Genomic DNA, 20,738 nt, shown 5'->3' with positions numbered 1-20,738 from the left:
ACCTGTGACTTTGTTGAATTCATGTATCAGTTCTAGCAGACTTTTGGTGCAGTCTGTTGGGTTTTCCATGTAGAGTATCATGTTGTCTGTGAAAAGTGAAAGTTTGACTTCTTTGCCAATTTGGATGCCTTTTATTTCATTTTGTTGTCTGATTGCTGATGCTAGTACTTCTAACACTATGTTAAACAACAGTGGTGAGAGTGGATATCCATGTTGTGTTCCTGATCTCAGGGGGAAATCTCTCAGTTTTTCCCCATTGAGGATGATATTAGCTGTGGGCTTTTCATAAATGGCTTTTATGATGCTGAGGTATGTTCCTTCTATTCCGACTTTTGAGGGTTTTTATTAAGAAAGGATGCCGTATTTTGTCTAATGCATTTTCTGTATCTATTGACAGGATCATATGATTGTTATCTTTTCTTTTATTACTGTGATGTATCACATTGATTGATTTGTGAATATTGAACCAGCCTTGCAGCCCAGGAATGAATCCCACTTGATCATGGTGAATAATTCTTTTTATATGCTGTTGAATTCGATTTGCTAGTATCTTGTTGAGAATTTTTGCATCCATGTTCATCAGGGATATTCGGCTGTAGTTCTCCTATTTTGTTGGGTCTCTGTGTGGTTTGGGAATCAAAGTAATGCTGGCTTCGTAGCATGAGTCCGGAAGTTTTCCTTCCATTTCTGTTTTTTGGAACAGCTTGAGAAGGATAGGTACTAACTCTGCTTTAAATGTCTAGTGGAATTTTGCAGGGAAGCCATCTGGTCCAGGACTCTTATTTATTGGGAGATTTTTTGATAACTGATTTAATCCTTCACTAATAATGGGTCTGTTCAAGTTTTCTATTTCTTCCCATTTGAGTTTTGGTAGTGTGTGGGTGTTTAGGAATTTGTCCATTTCTTCCAGGTTGTCCAGTTTGTTGGCATATGATTTTTCATAGTATTTCATGGTAATTACTTGTATTTCTGAGGGATTGGTTGTCATAAATCCACTTTCATTCATGATTTTATCTATTTGGGTCCTCTCTCTTTTCTTTTTGAGAAGCCTGGCTAGAGGTTTATCAATTTTGTTTATTTTTTCAATAAACCAATTCTTGGTTTCATTGATCTGTTCTACTGGTTTCTTAGAGTCTATATTGTTTATTTCTGCTCTGATCTTTATTATTTCTCTTCTTCTGCTGGCTTTGGAGTTTCTTTGCTGCTCTGCTTCTAGTTCCTTTAGGTGTGCTGTTAGATTTTGTATTTGGGATTTTTTTTTTTTTCTTGAGATAGGCCTGTATTGCAATGTATTTTCCTCTTAGGAGTTCCTTTGCTGCATCCCAAAGCGTTTGGATTGTTGTATTTTCATTTTCATTTATTTCCATATATTTTTAAATTTCTTCTTTAATTGCTTAGTTGACCCATTCGTTCTTTAGTAGGATGTTCTTTAACCTCCATGCATTTGGAGGTTTTCCAAACTTTTTCCTGTAGTTGATTTCAAGTTTCATAACATTGTGATCTGAAAGTGTGCATGGTATGATCTCAATTCTTTTATATTTATTGAGGGTTGTTTTGTGACCCAGTATGTGATCTATGTTGGAGAGTGTTCCATGTGCACTCGAGAAGAAAGTATATTCTGCTGCTGCAGGATGACAAGTTCTAAATGTATCTGTCAAGTCCATCCGGTCCAGTGTATCATTCAGGGCCCTTGTTTCTTTACTGATTCTCTGTCTAGATGATCTATCCATTTCTGTAAGTGGAGTATTAAAGTCCCCTGCAATTACCACATTCCTACCAATAAGATTGCTTATGTTTGTGATTAGTTCTTTTATATATTTGGGTGCCTGTGAATTCGGTGCATAGACATTTATAATTGTTAGCTCTTGATGGATCGACCCTGTAATTACTATATAATGCCTTCTTCGTCTCTTGTTAACTGCCTTTAATTTAACGTCTAGTTTGTCTGATATAAGTATGGCTACTCCAGCTTTCTTTTACTTCCAATGGCATGACTGATAGTTTTCCATCCCTTCATTTTCAATCTGAAGGTGTTCTCATGTCTAAAATGAGTCTTTTGTAGACAGCAAATAGATGGTTCTTGTTTTTTTATCCATTCTGATATCCTGTGTTTTTTGATTGGATCATTTAGTCCATTTACATTCAGTGTTATTATTGAAAGATACGGTTTTAGAGTCATTGTGTTAACTGTAGGTTTTATGCTTGTAGTGATGTCTCTGGTACTTTGTGGTCCTTGCAACGTTTACAACGTTTACAAGCATCATAACTTAAATGGGTGCTAAGACTCAAATGAGAAAAAAATAAAGAAAAAAAAAAAAAACAAAAGAAAGGAAAACCTCTAGGAATAACCAAGGCCTTTAAAGAAACTGTAAGAATGCCCACAATATTGAAACCCTCCTTTTTTTTAAAAGGGGATTTTTTTTTTTTGGTTTAAAATATTTCACTTGAAATGAATTTATGTCAGCTGTCAATGAAAGAATGTCACTAATACACTGTGGACACCTTTGGTTTGCAATGCAAATCCGTGCCCTTTTTTTTTTTTTACATGGTGAACTTCAACCTAGCAATTATTACAACAAATGTTATAGTCTAAAGCTCAAACACATTTTAGCAATTTTGAAATTGAATTGTGTACAGACCAAATAAAATGTACATCATAACACACATTCCCACCTAAGACTGTGGGGACCCTTGAGCCTTCCACATCGACCTCAGTGCCTTTTCACTCAAGTGCTTTTCTCAGTCATCGAGATTGTCTTCAGGCTCGCTTTTGGTCTCCTTAGGCTCAGGCTCTGCCTCTGGTTCTGGCTGTGCTGATGTGGTTGTGGGAGCAGCAATGGCTGCAGGGGTACAGCAGCCACAGCAGGTGCATCCACGGCCTTTTCCTTCTTGTGTTTTTTGTGCTTCTTGTGCTTCTTATCCTCCTTGTGTTTCTTGTCCTTCTTTTTCTTTTTCTTCCCACCTCTTTCTGGGTCTGAGTTCCTCGCCAGAGATGGGCTTGGTGTTGGGCTTTTAGCCTTTTTGACTGGTACCACTGGTGACCAGTTGGTAAAGGGTGACTGAGACTGGACAGGAGACTGAGTTGGTGGGGGCTTTTTAATTGTTGGCTCAGGAGATCCTGAGACAGATTGGGAGGATGAAACCCTCCTTACAGACTGAGGGCTTGGTGAGGCAGCCTGTTTTGTGTTTTTGGGTTTCAGAGTCCTGGAGACTCTCCTGATGGGCCTAGTACTTGGACATCGGGACTGCCTACTTTGGGGTGATTGATGATGCTCCTCTTCGAACAGGTGGAGGACTTGAGGTCTGAGGACCTCGAAGCCATTGTGAGGGTGAATGCTGTTTGGTTGTGGTAACTGGGGCTCCTGGGTAGATCGGCTTGGGGAAGACCCTTTCCTATGCTTTGATATTAATGAATGTGAATGTCTCTTGGTGACTGGGGAGGTTCTTTGTTTGGTAAGTGGAGAATGGGAGAACCCACACTTTGGTGGTGGAGATGGCAATGCCCTTTGTTTAGGAGGGGGAGGGGGAGAAGCCGTTCTTTTTTTTGGAGGTGGAGGAGAGTATCTCCTTTGTATTGGAGGAGAGTATCTTCTTGGGGAAGGTGAGGGCCGACGGGGAGGGGTGGGGTAGGAGAAGTGTGTTGCTGGCAATCCTTGGCATTTCTTGGCTTACAGCTAAACATTTGGGTTGTTTCTACCTTTTGATTATTGTGAATAATGCTACTAACATTGGTGTACAAATATCTGTTCAGGTCTCTGTTTTTAGTTCTTTGGGGTATATACCCAGGGTTGGAATTGCTAGATCATATGGTAATTCTATACTTAATTTTTTGAAGAACTTCCAAACTTTTATACAGTGGCTGCACCAGTTTGCATCACATTAATTGATTTGATATGTTGAGCCAGCCTTATGTTACAGGGATGAATCCCACTAGGTCTTGGTGTAAATCCTTTTAATGTGCTGTTGGATTTGGTTTGCTAGTGTTCATTGAGGATTTTTACATCTTATATTCATCAGGGATATTGGCCTGTAGTTTTCTTGTGGTGTCACTGTCTGACTTTGGCATCCAAGTGATACTACCCTCATAATAAAATGAGTTTGGAAGTGTTTCTTCTCTTTTTTTGGAAGAAGTTCAGGAAGGATTAGTATTAATTCTTTTTTGAATGTTTGCTGGAATTTACCTGGGAAGCCATCTGGTCCTGAACTTTTCTTTCTTGGGAGGTTTTTGATTTCTGATTCAATCTCCTTATTATGGGTCTCTTCAGCCTTTCTGTTTCTTTTAGATTCAGTTTTGTAGGTTGTATGTTTCTAGGAATTTGTCTGTTTCTTCTAGATTATCCAGATTTGGGGATATAATTGTTCATAATACGATCCTTTTTATTTCTGGGGCATCTGTTGCAACATGTCCTCTTTCATTTATGATTTTATTCGAGTCTTCTGTCTTTCTTAGTCTTCTAAGGGGGTTGTTGATTTTGCTTGTTTTTTCTTTCTGAGACTTCCATAATGAGCATATTGGTTCTTTTGTAGTGCTCCATAGATCCCATGGGCTTTCTTCACTCTTTTTCATTATTTTTCTTTTTTCTCCTCTGACTGGCTAACCTCAAATTATCTGTTTTTGAGTTCACAGATTCTTTCTTCTGCTTAAGTCTGCTGTTGAAGTTCTGTATTGTATTTTACACTTTATTCATGTATTCTTTAGCTCCAGAATTTCTGTTTTTGTATTATTTATTTTATTTATTTTTAAGTAATCCCTACATCCCCTGTGGGGCTTGAACTCGTGACCCTGAGATCAAGAGTTATATGGTCTTCTGACTGAGCCAGCCAGGCACCCCTTAAGTTTTATTTATTTATTTAGTTTTAAGTAACTATAGTTTTGGGTTTTTTTTTAATGATTTCTGTCTCTTTGTTGAACTTGTTGTTTGTTTTTGTCCCCAGGTATTATTTTCCTGATTTTGTGGAGTTGTTTATCTGTGTTCTCTTTTTTTTTGTTGTTAAAAAAATTATTTTTTACTGTTTATTTTTGAAAGAAAGACATGGCATGAGTGGGGGAGGGGCAGAGAGAGAGGGAGACACAGAACCCAAAGCAAGCTCCAGGTTCTGAGCTGTCAGCACAGAGCCCGACGTGGGGCTTGAACTCACGAACCATGAGATACTGACCTGAGCCCGAAGTCAGATGCTCAACCGACTGAGCCACCCAGGCGCCCTTATCTGTGTTCTCTTGTAGTTTACTCTTTAAAACAATTATTTTGAATTCTTTGTCAGTTCCTAGATCTGCATTTCTTTGGGATTGGTTACTGGAGCCTTATTAATTTACTAGTTTCCTTTGGTGGTGTCACATTTGCCTAATTCTTGTGTTGACATTTTTGCATTTGAAAGGCCAAAAAGCTCTTTTTGTCTTAACAGACCAGTTTTGGCAGGTAAAGACCTTCTCTTGCTGGATGCCTGGACTGATGGTCTGCCTCCAGGATCATAATTGAGTGGGGTTGTAGTGTGCCTACTGCCGAGTCCACAGTGTCCTTAATTGGCAGGTCTGTGAACAGGGACATGACGGATGTGGTTCCTACCAGATCCTCAGTTGCACAGGACTGCTCTAGGACCAGAGCAGCTACATCATGGGGCTGCTTTCAGGTCCACTGTTGAGTGTGCAGACAGTGGGTCTGTTACCAGGAGTGAGAATGGGTGTGGCTCCTACAGGTTTTGAGCAGCTTCCTGCTAGGCTCCTCAGTCCTCCTGCTGGGTCCCTGGGTGAGCAGGACTGACTCCAGTACCATAATAGAGCAGGGCTGGAGCCAGGTTACAGGACTGTTTCTGATTTTATAGTCACGACTGACGTCTGTGGGCCTGTTACCAGGGACACAGTTGGGTGTGGCTCCTCCTGGGTCCTTTGGCAGATGGGGCTGGAGCCGAGCCTCCAGACAGACTGGGCTGTTTTAGGCCTGTAGCTAGGACCATGTTTGGTAAGCCTGCCACTGGGCCATGGGACTGTCTTCTCAAAGTGGCTGTCCTCAGCCTTAGGCTTCACTGGGGTTTCTCAACCTCCTACCTGGATCCTAGAGCTCTCACAAAAGCAGTTTTATCTGTGGTTGGCTGTCAGATTGTTGTTTGTGTAGGGAGATGTGAGCTGGGGACGTCCTGTTCCACTATCTGGCCGGCGTCACTCTCCATATGTTCTTAACAGAGCCTCAGAATGAACCTGGGTTATGACAGTTTCTCTGATCGGCATTCTCCTAAGCTAAACACCAAAGTCCCCACACTGGTCTATAAGACCTGAATTCATCTGGGCCCTCTGTTTTGTTTGTTTTTTGACACTTTTTCCTGCTGTTCTGTCTCTTGTTCGCTCTGTTTTAGCTACCCTGGCCTCCTAGCTGATCTTTGAACACATCAGGCATATTCTTACCTCTGGGCTTTTTGCCTGTGATGTTTCCTCTTCCCGAGCTGTTTTGTCCATATATCATCGTGGCTGTTCTCTCAGTCCCTTCAGATTTTACTTCAAATATTATCTCAGCAAGATGACCCCATCCATAATTTCAGTCTCCTTGCTATTTCCTACACTCTTTACTTGCATTATTTTTCCCCTTAACACTTTTCTAATGTGCCATATATTTTATCTCGTTTATTATTATGTCTCTCCCATTAGAATGAGAAGCTTCATGGGAATAAGGATGTTTGTTTTTTTTCACTGTGGTTTCTCCAGTACCTAGGGTAGTGCTTGATTCATAGCAAATGCTCAATGAATATTTATTGGGGAAATGCTTCATGGAATTAATTGACAGCTGTTTCAGTACGATGGATGGAAGATGGATTCACTAAGACCAGCAGTTCCTACATTCCTAGGCTGTCCCTGGTGTTCCATTTTGTACCACATGTGGATTACTCCATTAAGATGGTCCCTTTAGATGATAACACGGTTTGGTCATTTTAGGAGAGAAATTACAGACTTTGAACAACAGAAAGCAAAAGAATTGACTCGGATAGAAGAGTTTAAAAAGGAGGAAATGAGGAAGCTACAGAAGGAACGGAAAGTTTTTGAAAAGTATACTACAGTTGCAAGAACTTTTCCAGATAAAAAAGAACGTGAAGAAATACAGGTATGCCAGTTCTTTACGTTATACTTATATAAGTTAGTAAGGATGACAGTCTAGTAAGGATCTCAGAGTTATATGATGTGTCAAAGAGAAATTGGGTATCAATTTATTAATCATTCATTGACTCAACAAATAATCTGAGATACTACATGAAGAACATTTTTTGTAGTTTTGGCTTTTAGAGTGAAATATATCAGTTGTTTTCTTACCAAAGTCTTCCAAAAAAAAAAAAAAAAAAGACTACAATAACGGCATCGGTGAATTAATAAGCCAAGAGTTGGAAATTCACCAGTGTCATGTTGCATTGACCTGTTTAATGTCCCACATACCAAATGCTGTTAATTCTGTTCATTTATATGAATTGAAGCCCTCTGTACTAACTGTAAATCTTGCACTCTTCCTTTGGGTAGAGCACTTGCTCACCAATCTTTCCCAGCACTACATTTGTATTTTTTTCTCTAATAGTTACCTTTCTCTTTCACTTATTGGTTTGACTTTCTGGTCTTGTAGTAAAAATCTGTTTTAGTTAGCTTGTCTTTGATGTTTCTCCTAGCTTTCGGGCCTCTTTTCCCCCAGTTATTAATACTTGCAAACTCTTAACTATTTATTTATTTTTGAAAAGCCAAAAAGTTTTCTTCTGTATATTACTGTCCAATTTTCCCAGCACTGTTTGTTGTTTTTTTCCATTGGATATTCTGTCCTGCTTTCTCAAAGATTAGTTGGCCATATGTTTGTGGGTCCATTTCTGGGTTCTCTATTCTGTTCCATTGATCTATATGTCTGTTTTTGTGCCAGTACCATACTGTCTTGATGACTACAGCTTTGTAATACAGCTTGAAGTCCAGAATTGTGATGCCTCCCACTTTGCTTTTCTTTTTCAGGATTGCTTTGGCTATTTGGGGTCTTTTGTGTCTCCATACAAATTTTAGGATTATTTGTTCTAGTTCTGTGAAAAATTCTGGTAGTATTTTGATAGGGGTTGCATTGAATGTGTAGGTTGCTTTGGGTAGTATAGACATTTTAACAATGTTTGTTATTCCAATCCATGAGCATGGAATGTTCTTCCACTTCTTTGTGTTGTCTTTAACTTCTTTCATAAGTGTTCTGTAGTTTTCAAATCTTTGATTTGGTTTATTCTTAGGTATCTTACAGTTTTTGGTGCTATTGCAAATGGGATCGCTTCCTTGATTTCTTTTTCTTCTCCTTCATTATTGGTGTATAAAAAGGCAACAGATTTCTGTATGTTGATTTTTATATCCTGTTACTTTGCAGAATTCATGTATTAGTTCTGGCAATTTTTTGGTGGAGTATTTCGGGTTTTCTACATAGAGTAACATGTTGTCTGCGAATAATGATTGTTTGACTTCTTCCTTGTTGATTTGGATGCCTTTTGTTTCTTTTCATTGTTTGATTGCTGAGACTAAGACGTCCAGTACTGTGTTTAAATAGAAATGGTGAGAGTGAGAGTGGACATCCCCGTCTTGTTCCTGACTGTAGAGGCAAAGCTCTCAGTTTTTCCCCATTGAGGAGGATATTAGCTGTGGGTCTTTCGTATATGGCCTTTATGATTTTGAGGTATGTTCCCTCTATTCCTACTTTGTTGAGTGTTTTTGTTAAGAATGGGTCCTTTATTCTGTCAAATGCTTTTCGTGTATCAATTGAGAGGATCATATGGCTCTTGTACTTTTCTTTTATTAATGTGGTGTATCATGGTGATGGATTTGTGAATACTGAACCACCCCTACAGCCCAGGAATAAATCCCACTTCATCGTGGTGAATAATTCTTTTAATGTACTGTTGGATTAGATTTGCTAATATCTAGTTGAGAAGGGATGTTGGTCTGTAATTCTCCTTTTTAGTGTGGTCTTCGTCTGGTTTTGGAATCAGGTAATGCTGGCCTCATAGATTGAGTTTAGAAGTTTTCCTTCCATTTCTGTTTTGTGGAACAGTTTGACGAGAATATATATTAACTTTTCTTTAAATGTCTGGTAGAATTCCCTTGGGAAGCCATTTGGCCCAGGACTATTGTTTGTTCGGAGATTTTTGATTACTGTTTCAATTTCTTTGCTGGTTATAGGTCTGCTCACATTTTCTATTTCTTCCTGTTTCAGTTTTGGTAGTTTGTATGTTTCTAGGAATTTGTCCATTTCTTCTAGATTGCCCAGTTTTTGGCATATAGTTTTTCATAATATTCTCTTACAGTTGTCTGTATTTCTGTGGTGTTGTTTGTGATCTGTTTCACTCATGATTTTATTTGTTTTGGTCCTTTCTCTTTTCCTTTTGATAAGTCTGCCTAGGGGTTTATCAATTTTATTAATTCTTTCAAAGAACCAGCTCTTAGTTTCATTGATCTGTTCTGCTGGGTTTTGTTGTTTTAATATCATTTATTTCTGCTCTATTCTTTATTATTTCCCATCTTCTGCTGGCTTTAGACTTTATTTGCTACTCCTTTTCTAGATCCTTTAGGTGTAGGGTTAGGTCATGTATTTGAGACTTTTCTTGCTTCTTGAGGTAGGCCTGGATTGCAATATACTTTTCTCTTAGGACTGCCATTGCTGCATCCCAAAGGTTTTGGACTGTCATGTTTTCATCTTCATTTGCTGCCATGTACTTTTTTATTTCATGCGTATTAATGAGCTCCTTAGGGCTCCTCACTGCCTTCAGGTGAGTTCTCAGGTGGTGGGCAAGGAGATCTTGCTTCTGCTCATGCTCCTTGCCTCAGCTTTCAGGCACTCCCCATATCATGCACCCACATAAGCCATGTAGGTGATGAATTTTTCCTTAGTTTTGACATTGGTCTTGATTTTTATTTGTACAGTTGCAAATTGCTTCTAGACATTTCTAGGAGTTTCTTCACATATGTCATTTAGTCCATCTGAAACAGATCAGTTTCTTAAAACCCATTTCTTCTAATGAATCTGAAACAGAATCTGCTTTCAGGGCTGGTGGTTTTGACTTTGAATGTTTTATTCATCCCTTTACCTCAGCTCTTCATTCAGTTAGTCATGATTCCTGTTAATTTTTTCTTTACCAGATAATCTCCCATTTGTCTTTCTTTCTATTTCAATTAATAAGCTTAGTGTAGACCTTTATTACCTCATGACAGTGTTATTGCAGTGAACTTCTTAGTAGTGCCTTCCTTCTTCTGGAATCAGTTTTGTTGATGGTATGAGGTGAGTCTTTACCCTGAACTCCATTCCCTTTTCATGAAAAACTTGATGTTTTTGAAATGTGATTGACCAAGCCTTCCCTTTTCTGCTGCCTGTGCTACGGCAGCACTTATATTTTGATGATGTATCTCTTTTCTTCTATTGCGTTATTCTAGTAATTTTTTGTTGTTGTTTTGTTTTGAGAGGCTTTGAAACAGCAGATAGCAGATTTACAGGAAGATTTGAAAAGAAAGGAAGCAAAATGGTCAAGCACACATGGCCGTCTTAGAAGCCAAATAGAAATGTTGGTCAGAGAGAACACAGACCTCAGGGAAGAAATAAAAGTGATGGAAAGATTCCGATTAGACGCCTGGAAGAAAGCAGAAGCTACAGAGAGCAACATAAGGATGGGTCCGTGTGTGACTGCCACAAAAAAAGATGGATCCATGGTAGGTTTGGAGCCAGTTTTGTCAAGTCAGGAAGATACTAAATATTTGAGCCCTCAAATTTATAGAGCTGGAGCAGAGGAAGTGGGGAGAATGGTAGGGGATGTGATCAGAGATGTGATAGAGGGAGGTGGGACAGAGTTCATTAGGCCTTAGTTGATTCCTGTAAGCCCTTGGGTGTTTCCTCTGAGTGAGAAGTGGAGCTATGGAGGGCTATGGTCTTTATGAAGAGGGGGCCTGATCCTTTATTTTAGTAAGGTCACTCTGTCTGCTGTTGACTGTAGACTGAATGGGGAGGAGAAGGTTATAAGCATGATTGGGAATGCCAGTTAGGAGATTGTTACTGTTATTCACACCACAGATGAGAGGGGCTTAAGACTGGAAGGGCAGCAGTGGAGGGCTGAGAAGTGTATAGGATTTGTTGATAAGCTGGATATTGGATGTGACAGCAAGGAAGGAGTCAAGAATGGCTTCCAGTAGGGTTCCTGGGTGGCTCAGTTGGTTCAGCATCCGACTTTTGGTTTTGGCTCAGGTCATGATCTCACAGTTTCGTGAGTTCTAGCCCTGCATCAGGCTCTCTGCTGACAATGCAAAGCCTGCTTAGGATTCTCTTTCTCTCTCTCTTCTCTCTCTCTGCCCCTCACCTGCTCATGCGGTCTCTTTCTCTCTCAAAAATAAATAAACTTTAAAAAAAATGGCTTCCAAGTGTAGTGTAGTGATTTGGCATAATAGAGTTTCCATTTATTGTAAGAGACCACAAGAAAAGAGCATGTATTTCTTGGGAGCGTGGATATTAGGATCTCAGGTTTAGGTGGGTAAATTTGAAATGCCTATTAGCCCTCAGGTTGAGATGTTGTCTGGGAAGTTATGTACATAGCAGGAGAAGGTCAGATTGGAGCTGAAAGTTTAGGGGTCATCAGGATGTGTGGTAAAGCTTTGGGCTGGCGGAGTTCACCAAAGCTAAAAGTGTGGGTAGTAAAGAGATCCACGTACTGAGCCAGAGTGTGAGAAGATGGGGGGAGGAAAATTGACAACCAGAGGATGGAGTTAAGGAAGCCAGTGTGGTGTCCTGAGAGCCAAGTAAAGAAAGTACTTCCCAGAGGAGAGAGTGGCCAGCGATGTCAAAGGTTGCTGCTAAGTTAGATGAGGGCTGAAAATTGGTCATTGGATTTACCACGTAGGAATGTGTTGAAAGTAAAAGCCTGACTAGATAAGAGAGAATGAGAAGTTTCAGACAGAGAATAAGAACTTTCTGGAGAGATTTTGCAGTGAATGGAAAGAGAAGGGGTAGTGGCTGTAGGAAAGGTTGTTTTGTTTTTGTTTTTGTTTTGTTTGTTTTAATGGGAAAAGTAACAAGTGTTTCTGTATTGACAGAATTGATTCAGTAAAGAGGAAAATGCCGATGCAGGAGAAGGTGGGAAGAAATTGTTGGAGCAATGTTCATAAATGAGAGAAGGGGGGATTTAGGGAATGAAGGGAGGGTCTGGCCTTGGCCAGGAGCATGGACAGCATGTGCCTGGTAGCAGAAGGTTGAAGGTGTGGAACCCAGGCTCAATGTGTGGTACCTGATGGTAGGAAGCTCCCTCCTAATGTTAGTATTGTTAGTGAAGTGAAAGCTTGGTCGTCAGCTGAGAGTGAAGATGTAGGAGGTTTGGGGAGATGAGAGAAGGAGAGTGAAAGGCAAAGGAACTAGGGAAGTGTAGTCTGGTTCCTGGACTGCTTTGGGAGCCTATGTAGGTTAGAGATCATATATTTCAGGTGAGAGTTGTTTGCATTATTGTTCAGCATTTTGGTTGTAAGGTGGTGGAGAGTTATATTTTAGAAGAGGTGTGGTCATCCAGGTGAATACCACAAAGTGAGTGAGGGCATGGAGGCAACAGTATATGCAACCAGAGTCACTGCGGTGAAACTTGGTTTAAGCTGCATAAGACCATAAGGTTTTGAGGGACATAGAAAATCTACATGGATTAATGAATTGTAGGACCCTGTACAGTTGGTGGAGTTAGGGTGTTAGAGGAATGAGCTAGATATAGCAGTCTGAAGAAAGTGGGGTTCTCCCCACCTCCCCAAACCTTTTATTATAACAGCTTCCCCAAATAGAGACATTTGAAAGAACAATAGGATGACCACCTGAAGAGTCACCTAGATTCAATCACTGTTAATATTTAACCACTTGTGTGTATGTGTTTTGCTGTACCATGTGAAGCTAATTGCAGAAATCATGGCATCTTACCCCTGAATACTATAGCATTTTATTAAATGGCATTGGCTTTTTCAGTAGACCAGGGTAATTATTTTGTAGAATTCCCCACATTCTGGATTCAAAGGCTTTGAAAATGAGATGTTTGCAGTTATTGGTAATTGCACATATTGATAATGACCAGTTGTAGAGTTTGTCCATTGGTGTCCATGGCTGAGGGAGGATAGAGTAGGTTGGGAAACTGAAGCTAAGGCAGTGGAGTTATCTCCTGGCAAGGTGAGTACGTGTTGGGTGAGTTGTGGACATGAGACACAGAACTAGGACAGGGGTGGTTAGGCAGGAGAGAGATTTGGTTGGAATCAGTGATGGGGAGCAAGGAAGACCTACCTGTACCCTGCCTCTAAACCTAGGGGTGTAAATTCTGAGGGTGAGAAATTTCCATCCCTAGAAGGAGGCAGTGGTGAGCCATCTTAGTAAGGAGCTAGGGCTCAAAGTGGAGCAAGAGGTAGAGATAAGGGGGTTTTGCTGATGTTGAGGAGTAACTAACTGCCCTCTTCTCTGGCTAATCTGGCAACAGTTACAGAAGACTTTCATTTTATGTTGTCTGTTATGCCCTCACTTGAAGAATGAATATACAGTTGACCCTTGAGCAACATGGGTTTGAGCTGTGTGGGTCCACTTGCACACAATTTTTCAATAAATACGGTACAGCACTGTAAATATATTTTCTCTTCCGTACAATTTTTTTTCATTTTTTAAATTTAAAAAAAGTTTTATTTAAACATTTTATATATTTTTGAGAGAGTGCAAGCAGGGGTGGGACAGAGAGAGAGGGGGACAACTGCATTGACACCTGCGAGCCCGACAGGCTTCAACTCATGAACCAGGAGATCATTACCTGAGCCGAAGTCGAAGGCTCAACCGACTGAGCCACTCAGGTGCCCCTGAGTGTATGACTTTCTTAATAACATTTTCTTTTCTCTAGCTAACTTTATTGTAAGAATACAATACATAGGGCACATGGGTGGCTCACTCAGTTAAGCGTCTGACTCTTAATCTCAGGGTTGAGTTCAAGCCCTGCACTGGGCTCCACACTGGGTGTGGTGCCTACTTAAAAAAAAAAAAAGAATATGGTGTATAATACATATGACATAAAAATATGTGCTAATCTGTTTATACTGTTAGTAAGGCTTCTCGTCAACAGTAGGCTATTAGTAGTCACATTTTGAGGTAGTCCAAAGTTGTACATGGATTTTCAACTGCTTCGGGGATCAGTGCCCCTAACCCCCACAGCGTTGTTCAGGGCCATCTGTTTTTCCAAAGGTGGTGTGTGTGTCTGTGTGTGTGTATAGTACATTCATAAATAATAGCTTGTTCACTCTGACCTGTAGTGATGATAAATGAAAACAACATAAACAAACTTAGGCCATTCTCCTTGCAAGCTGAGTTTTAGTTTCATTCATTGTACTAATATGTAGACAAGCACTAATTTTATATTCAAAATTATCTCATACTATAGAATTCATCAGTTCGATTACAAAAGAGTCAGATTTCTTCAGGAACCCAGGTAGAAAAATACAAGAAAAACCATTTGCCAACACAAGGTAAGAAGTTGCATGATATTTTTACAAAATATATTAGGAATTTAAAGAATAGAGAATTTACACCTAATATAAGAAGTAAAACATTGTAAAATATCATTGAAGCCCCTACGTATTCTCCCCAACTTACTTCCACCCTGACAACATTCCTTTGCTTGTTTTTCATTCTTTTACTACATTATGTCCATAAATCAATATAGTATTGTTTCTATGTATCCCTCTACAATTTGCTTTTTTCTCTCAATATTTTGATACCCACATTAATACATATAAAACTCTAGTTTGTTGATTTTAATAGCTATACAGATTCCATGTATATTTGCACAATTGAGTTTTCCTATTGATGGACTTCATGTTTTCCCCCAGTGTGTCAATAGAATGAATAAGGCTGAAGAAAATATCTGTCATGTGAGTTTCTCCAGGATACATATCAAGAGTAGGATGCTGGGTCATACCAGGTTTGTGCTACTGGAGGAGATTTTCCCTTTGCTCTGCAAAGTGGCTTTGCCAGTTTTTTTGCTGTCAGCAGAGTATGCTTTTTGTGCCTACCAACCCTTGACCTGGTCGGACTTTAAGACTGTGGCCAGTCAGATGGGCATGAAATGGTGGGTTAGTGTAATTTTAATATGCATTTCTCTGATTCCTGGTAAGGTCATGTGAGCATCTTTTTGTATATTTAATGGACATTTGGGTTTCCTCTTTTGTTTATTGCCTGTTCATTTCTTTTGCCCATTTAAAACTTTTTAGGGAGTGGCTTCTCTTTATTGAAGTTATTCTGCGTACCAATCCTTTCTCAGTTACAAACACTGCCACGATCTTTTCCCAGTACGGGTTTAGCTTTTGGTTTGTGTTTTTTATATACATGTTTTTCCTTTTAATATGGAATTTATCCATCTTTTTTTATGACTTTAAGAAATCCTTCTCAATCCTTAGGTCACAAATATATATTTTCTCTCATTAACTTTTGTTTTCACAACTAGATTTTTAATTTACCAGGAATTTTTAGAAATTATTTTCATGAATTGAATTTATAAAAGTGGATATAACATATGCAGCTTGATGGTTGTAAAGGAAATACTTGGATAAATACCAGCAAGATAAAGAGAGTAACAGCACCCCAGAGCTCTCACCTCCATGATCATATTACATTCCCTATCTGTGTAGTTTCTACTCTTATAAGTACAGTCCTACAAAAATGCTTTTTGAACTTTCTGAATAGTTATGCTGTATGTATTCTGTTGTCTTTTATTGTACATTGTTTTTGAGAGTCATGTTGATCTGCAACTCTAGTTCACTAATTTTCCTGCAAGGCAGTTTGAATGTTTATGAATATATTAAAATTAACCTGTTGATGGTTACATTTTTTTTAAGTTTGGGATGTTAAACAATGATGCTGTGAACATTCATAAACGTCTCTGGTTACATTCATTTCTCTAGGGCACATACTGCAATTACTGGGTAATCAGTAAGAATATCTTTAACACTCATAGATTTTGCCAAGACATTTTCCAAAATGATTTTACTGCCTAACCAGCAAAGTAATGTAAGTGCTTGCACTGCTCCACACCTTGTTGATACTTGGTATTGTCAGACTTCAATTTTTGCCAGTCTGGTATGGATGAAAACTATCTCATCATATTTTTGATTTGCATTACTGGGATTACTAAATATGTTAAATACCATTGCCTATGTTTATTACCTATTTAGATTCCCTCTATGAGAAAAATTGATCAGGTCTTTTACTCATTCTGTGGTGTTGTCTTTTTCGTTATTGGTTTGTGGGGGGATTTCCCCTCCCTCCGTTGTAATCATTTAAGAGTTACACACATTGCAAATATCTTCTTCCAGTCTGTGGCCTGCCTTTTTGCTCTTTATGATATCTTTTGGTGAACCAAAACTGTTTTCCTTTTTTTAATTGAAAATGTATTTGACGTACAACATTGTATAAATTTAAGGTATATAATAATGTTGATATATGTATTTATATATTATGATTGCCAGTGTAGTGATAATTAATACCTCTATCATATCACATAATTGTATCTTTAAAAAAAGTTTTTTAATGTTCATTTATTTATGAGAGAGCGTGAGCAGGGGAGGGGCAGAGAGAGAGGGAGACACAGAATCCATTGCAGGCTCTAGGCCCTGAGCTGTCAGCAAAGAGCCTGATGTGGGGCTCGAACCCACCAACCATGAGATCATGACCTGAGCCGAAGTTGGATGCTTAACCGACTGAGCCACCCAGGCACACCTAGTTATTATATCTTTTTAATGGTTGAAGAGTTGAAGATCTAGTTTCTTAGCCAAATTGTTCATTATAATACAATATTACCTATATTCACTATACTGTTCTAGGACTTATTTACTACTTGTTGCAAGTTGGTACCTTTAAACAACATCTCCCCTATCCACCAAACTCCCCCTCCCTGGTAACCATGGTTTCACTCTTGTTTTACAAGTTTGGCTTCTTTAGATTCCACTTGTAAGTGATATCATACAATATTTGTCTGTCTCTGTCTGACTTACCTCACTTAGCATAATGTCCCCAAGGTCCATCCATGTTATTGCAAATAGCAGTATATCTTTCTTTCTCATGGCAAAATAATATTCTGTTGTGTATCTATATCACATCTTTATTCATACATTGAGGGGCACTTAGGTTGTTTCCATATCTTGGCTATTGTGAGTAATGCTGCAGTAAACATAGGCTTCAATATCCTGTTTTTATTTCCTTTGAGTATGTACTCAGAAGTGGCATTGCTGGATCATATGGTAGATCTATTTTTATTTTTTTGAGGAACTTCCATAGTGGATGAACCAGTTTATATGCCCACCAACAGTGCATCAGGATTTCCTTTTCTCCACATCCTTGCTAATACTTGTTACATCTCGTCTTCTTGATGATAGCTTTTCTGGCAAGTGTGAAGTGATATCTTGTGGTTTTTTTGATTTGCAGTTCCTAGATGATTAGTGAAGTTGAACATCTTTTCACGTACTGTTGGTCATTTGTACGTCTTCTTTGGAAAAATGCTTATTTAATTCCTTTGCCCATTTTTCAGTTACATTATTTTGTTATTGAGTTATATGAGTTTTTCTGTATTTTGGATATTAACTCTGCAAAAGTTTTCTCCCATTCTGTGTGTTGCCTTTTCATTTTGTCAATTGTTTCTTTTGTTGTGCAGAAGCTTTTGATTTTTGATTTGTTGATTTTTGCTTTTGTTGCTTGTGCTTATGGTGTCATATCCAAGAAATCATTGCCAAGACCAATGTCAAGGGATTACTTCCGTGTTCTCCTCTAGAAGTTTTATGGTATCAGGTTTTATGTTTAAGTCTTTAATCCATTTCAAATTAATTTTATGAATGGTCTAAAAAGAGATCCAATTTTACTTTTCTGCATGTGTTCGGTTTTCACATCATTGGTTGAAGAGACTATCTTTCCTCGTTGAGTGTTCTTGGCTCCTTTGTTGAATATTAACTGATTGTATATGTGAGGGTTTAATTCTGGGCTTTCTGTTCTATTCCATGGGTCTGTGTGTCCTTTTTTATGCCAGTACCATACTGTTTTAATTACTCTAGTTTAGCAGTATAGTTTGAAACCAGCAATTGTGATGCCTCCAGCTTTGTTCTTTTTTCTTAGGATTGCTTTGGCTATTTGGGGTCTTTTGTGGTTCTATAGAAATTTTAGCATTCTTTGTTTTGTGAAAAACGTCTTTGGTATTTTGATGGGGATTGCACTGAATCTGTAGATTGCTTTGGGTAGTATGAACATTTTAATTCTTCCCGGAAGTATAATGTATCTTTCCATTTATTTGTGTCATCTTCAATTTCTTTTATCAGTCTTACAGTTTTCAGACTATAGGTTTTTCACCTCCTTGGATAAATTTATTCCTAGATATTTTATTCTTGTTGATGTAACATGGAATTGTTTTCTTAAATTTCTCTTTCTGATAGCTTGTTATTAGTGCATAGAAATTCAGCTGGTTTCTTTGTTAATTTTTGTATCCTATAACTTTACAACAACATTTATTAGTTCTAATAGATTTTTTGGTTGAGTCTTTAGGGTTTTCTATATTTAGTACGTCATCTGCAAATAGTGAAACTTTTGCTTCTAATTCAAATTGGATAAATTTGGATGCTTTTTATTTTTCTTGCCTAATGGCTGTGGCTAGGACTTCCAATTTTATGTTGAATAAAAGTGGTAAAAGTAGGCATCTTTGTCTTTTTCCTAATCTCCAAAGAAAAACTTTTAGCTTTTTACCACTGAGTGATAGTTATTTAATGTTCTTTTCCTTTAACCTTTATACTATAGTTAAGTGGTTAATATACCATCTTATTGTAGATTTGGAGTTTTCTGTAATTGATTATAAATTTTTCTTTCTTTTTTTTTTAAATTTTTTTATTATGTTTCTTTATTTTTGAGAGGCAGAGAGACAGAGCATGAGCAGGGGAGGGGCAGAGGGGAGAGAGGGAGGCACAGAATCGGAAGCAGGCTCCAGGCTCTGAGCTGTCAGCACAGAGCCCGACGCGGGGCTCGAACCCACGAACTGTGAGATCATGACCTGAGCCGAAGTCGGACGCTCAACTGACTGAGTCACCCAAGCGCCCCTGATTATAAATTTTTCATCTTTACCATTGTGTTGTTTGCTTTTACATGTTTTCATGATGCTGATTAGCATCTTTTTGTTTCAGCTTGAAGAGTTGTTTTCAGCATTTCTTGCACAGCAGGTGATTAAACTCCCTCTGCTTTTGTTTATCTGAGAAAGCCTTTATTTCTCCTTCATATCTGAAGGATAATTTTCCTGGATATAATATTCTTGGCTGGCAATTTTTATCTTTCATCACTTTGAATATATCATTCCACTGTCTCCAGGCCTGTAGAGTTTCTGCTGAGAAATCCACTGGTAGCCTCATTTGGTTTGTCTTGGGGTTTTTTTTTGGGGGGGGGGGGTTTGTATGTTACCTTTTTTTTTTTTTCCTTCTCCTGGCTGCCTTTAAGATTCTTCTTTGTGATTAATTTTTGACAGTTCCATTATAATGTATTTTGGAGAAGGTCTTGCATTAAGGTAATAGGGTGTCCTATTAGTTTCATGGACTTGTTTGTTCAAGTCCTTGCCCATGTTTGACAGGTTCTCAGCTATTATTTCTGTATTTTATTTTTTAAAGTTTATTCATTTATTATTTCTGAGAGAGAGAGAGAGAGAGAGAGAGAGTGAGCAAGCACAAGTGGGGGAGGGCCACAGAGACAGGGAGACTCAGAATCTGAAGCAGGCTCCAGGCTCTGACCTGTCAGTACAGAGCCTGATGTGGGGCTTGAACTCACAATGAGATCATGACCTGAGCCAAGATTGGATGCTTAACCAACTGAGCCACCCAGGCGCTCCTCAGCTATGATTTCTTTAAATAAACTCTCTGTCCCTTCTCTTCTTGTGGAACCCCAATTCTTCCAATATTTGGCTCTCTGGTGGAATCTCATAGCTCTTGTTGGCTTTCCTCACTCTTTCTTCATCTTAGTTCCTATGCCTCTTCTGTTGTTATTTCTATATTCCTGTCCTCCAAGTCACTTATTTTCTCTTCCATGTGTTCTGCTCTGCTACAGATGCTTTTTATTGCATCTTCATCTCATTTGTTGAATTCTTCAGGTCCAGAATTTGTTTGGTTTTTGTTTATAATTTCAGTCTGTTTTGTAAAGAACTCCTGTTCATTAATTTTATTCCATGACGTCATGGAATTGTCTTTGAGTTTTCTTGTAACTTGTTGAATTTCTTCACAAGAGCAATTTTGAATTCTTTATCAGATGAGGCATTTCATGCCTTTGAGTTTTGTTGCTAGAAACCTATTAGTTTCTTTTTGTGATGCCATGTTTCCTTAATTTTTTATACTGTTTGTAGCTATGGACTTCTGCTTTCCCATTTGAAATAGCAGATACCTTCTTAGTTTTTATGATTTCTTTGGTTTTTATAGTTCACCAGTCTAGCTGTTAGAAACCATTCTTCTGTATTCCAGAAGGTGGTAAAATGGCCCAAATTTGTAGTTATTCCCCTGCTTACCAACTGTGGCCTATTTTCTGAGCATGCTCCCTGTTTACTGAATCTTGCTCTTTGGTTGTAGTTGGGAGGGCACATAAGGAGCTGGTAGCAGAGTTAGGAGAGGTGTGGGTTTAGCACTTGGGCTTTGGGGGTACCTGTGGGCCTGAGGGAAGATCCTCGAGTGGGGTACTACCAGAGGCTTGTGGGTGGACTTCATGTTGAAGTGCTGA

General features: G+C 38.7%; 1 protein-coding gene across 4 annotated transcripts in view; it reads left to right on the top strand.

Moving 5' to 3' along the window:
* CENPJ (centromere protein J) overlaps nt 1-20,738 on the top strand; it is a 52,612-nt gene that overhangs the window by 21,667 nt on the left and 10,207 nt on the right. For 3 of the 4 annotated variants that reach the window (XM_015077765.3, XM_027064479.2, XM_015077767.3), the window contains 3 exons: nt 6,923-7,088; nt 10,442-10,684; nt 14,401-14,485. In XM_015077765.3, the coding sequence (XP_014933251.1) occupies nt 6,923-7,088; nt 10,442-10,684; nt 14,401-14,485 (494 nt within the window). The remainder of the gene's footprint in view (nt 1-6,922; nt 7,089-10,441; nt 10,685-14,400; nt 14,486-20,738) is intronic. The other variant, XM_027064481.2, reaches the window with a different exon arrangement.

Source organism: Acinonyx jubatus, chromosome A1, assembly GCF_027475565.1.
Source record: "Acinonyx jubatus isolate Ajub_Pintada_27869175 chromosome A1, VMU_Ajub_asm_v1.0, whole genome shotgun sequence".
In the NCBI taxonomy this organism is placed as follows: domain Eukaryota; kingdom Metazoa; phylum Chordata; class Mammalia; order Carnivora; family Felidae; genus Acinonyx; species Acinonyx jubatus.
This window is presented reverse-complemented; position numbering and strand designations above follow the sequence as displayed.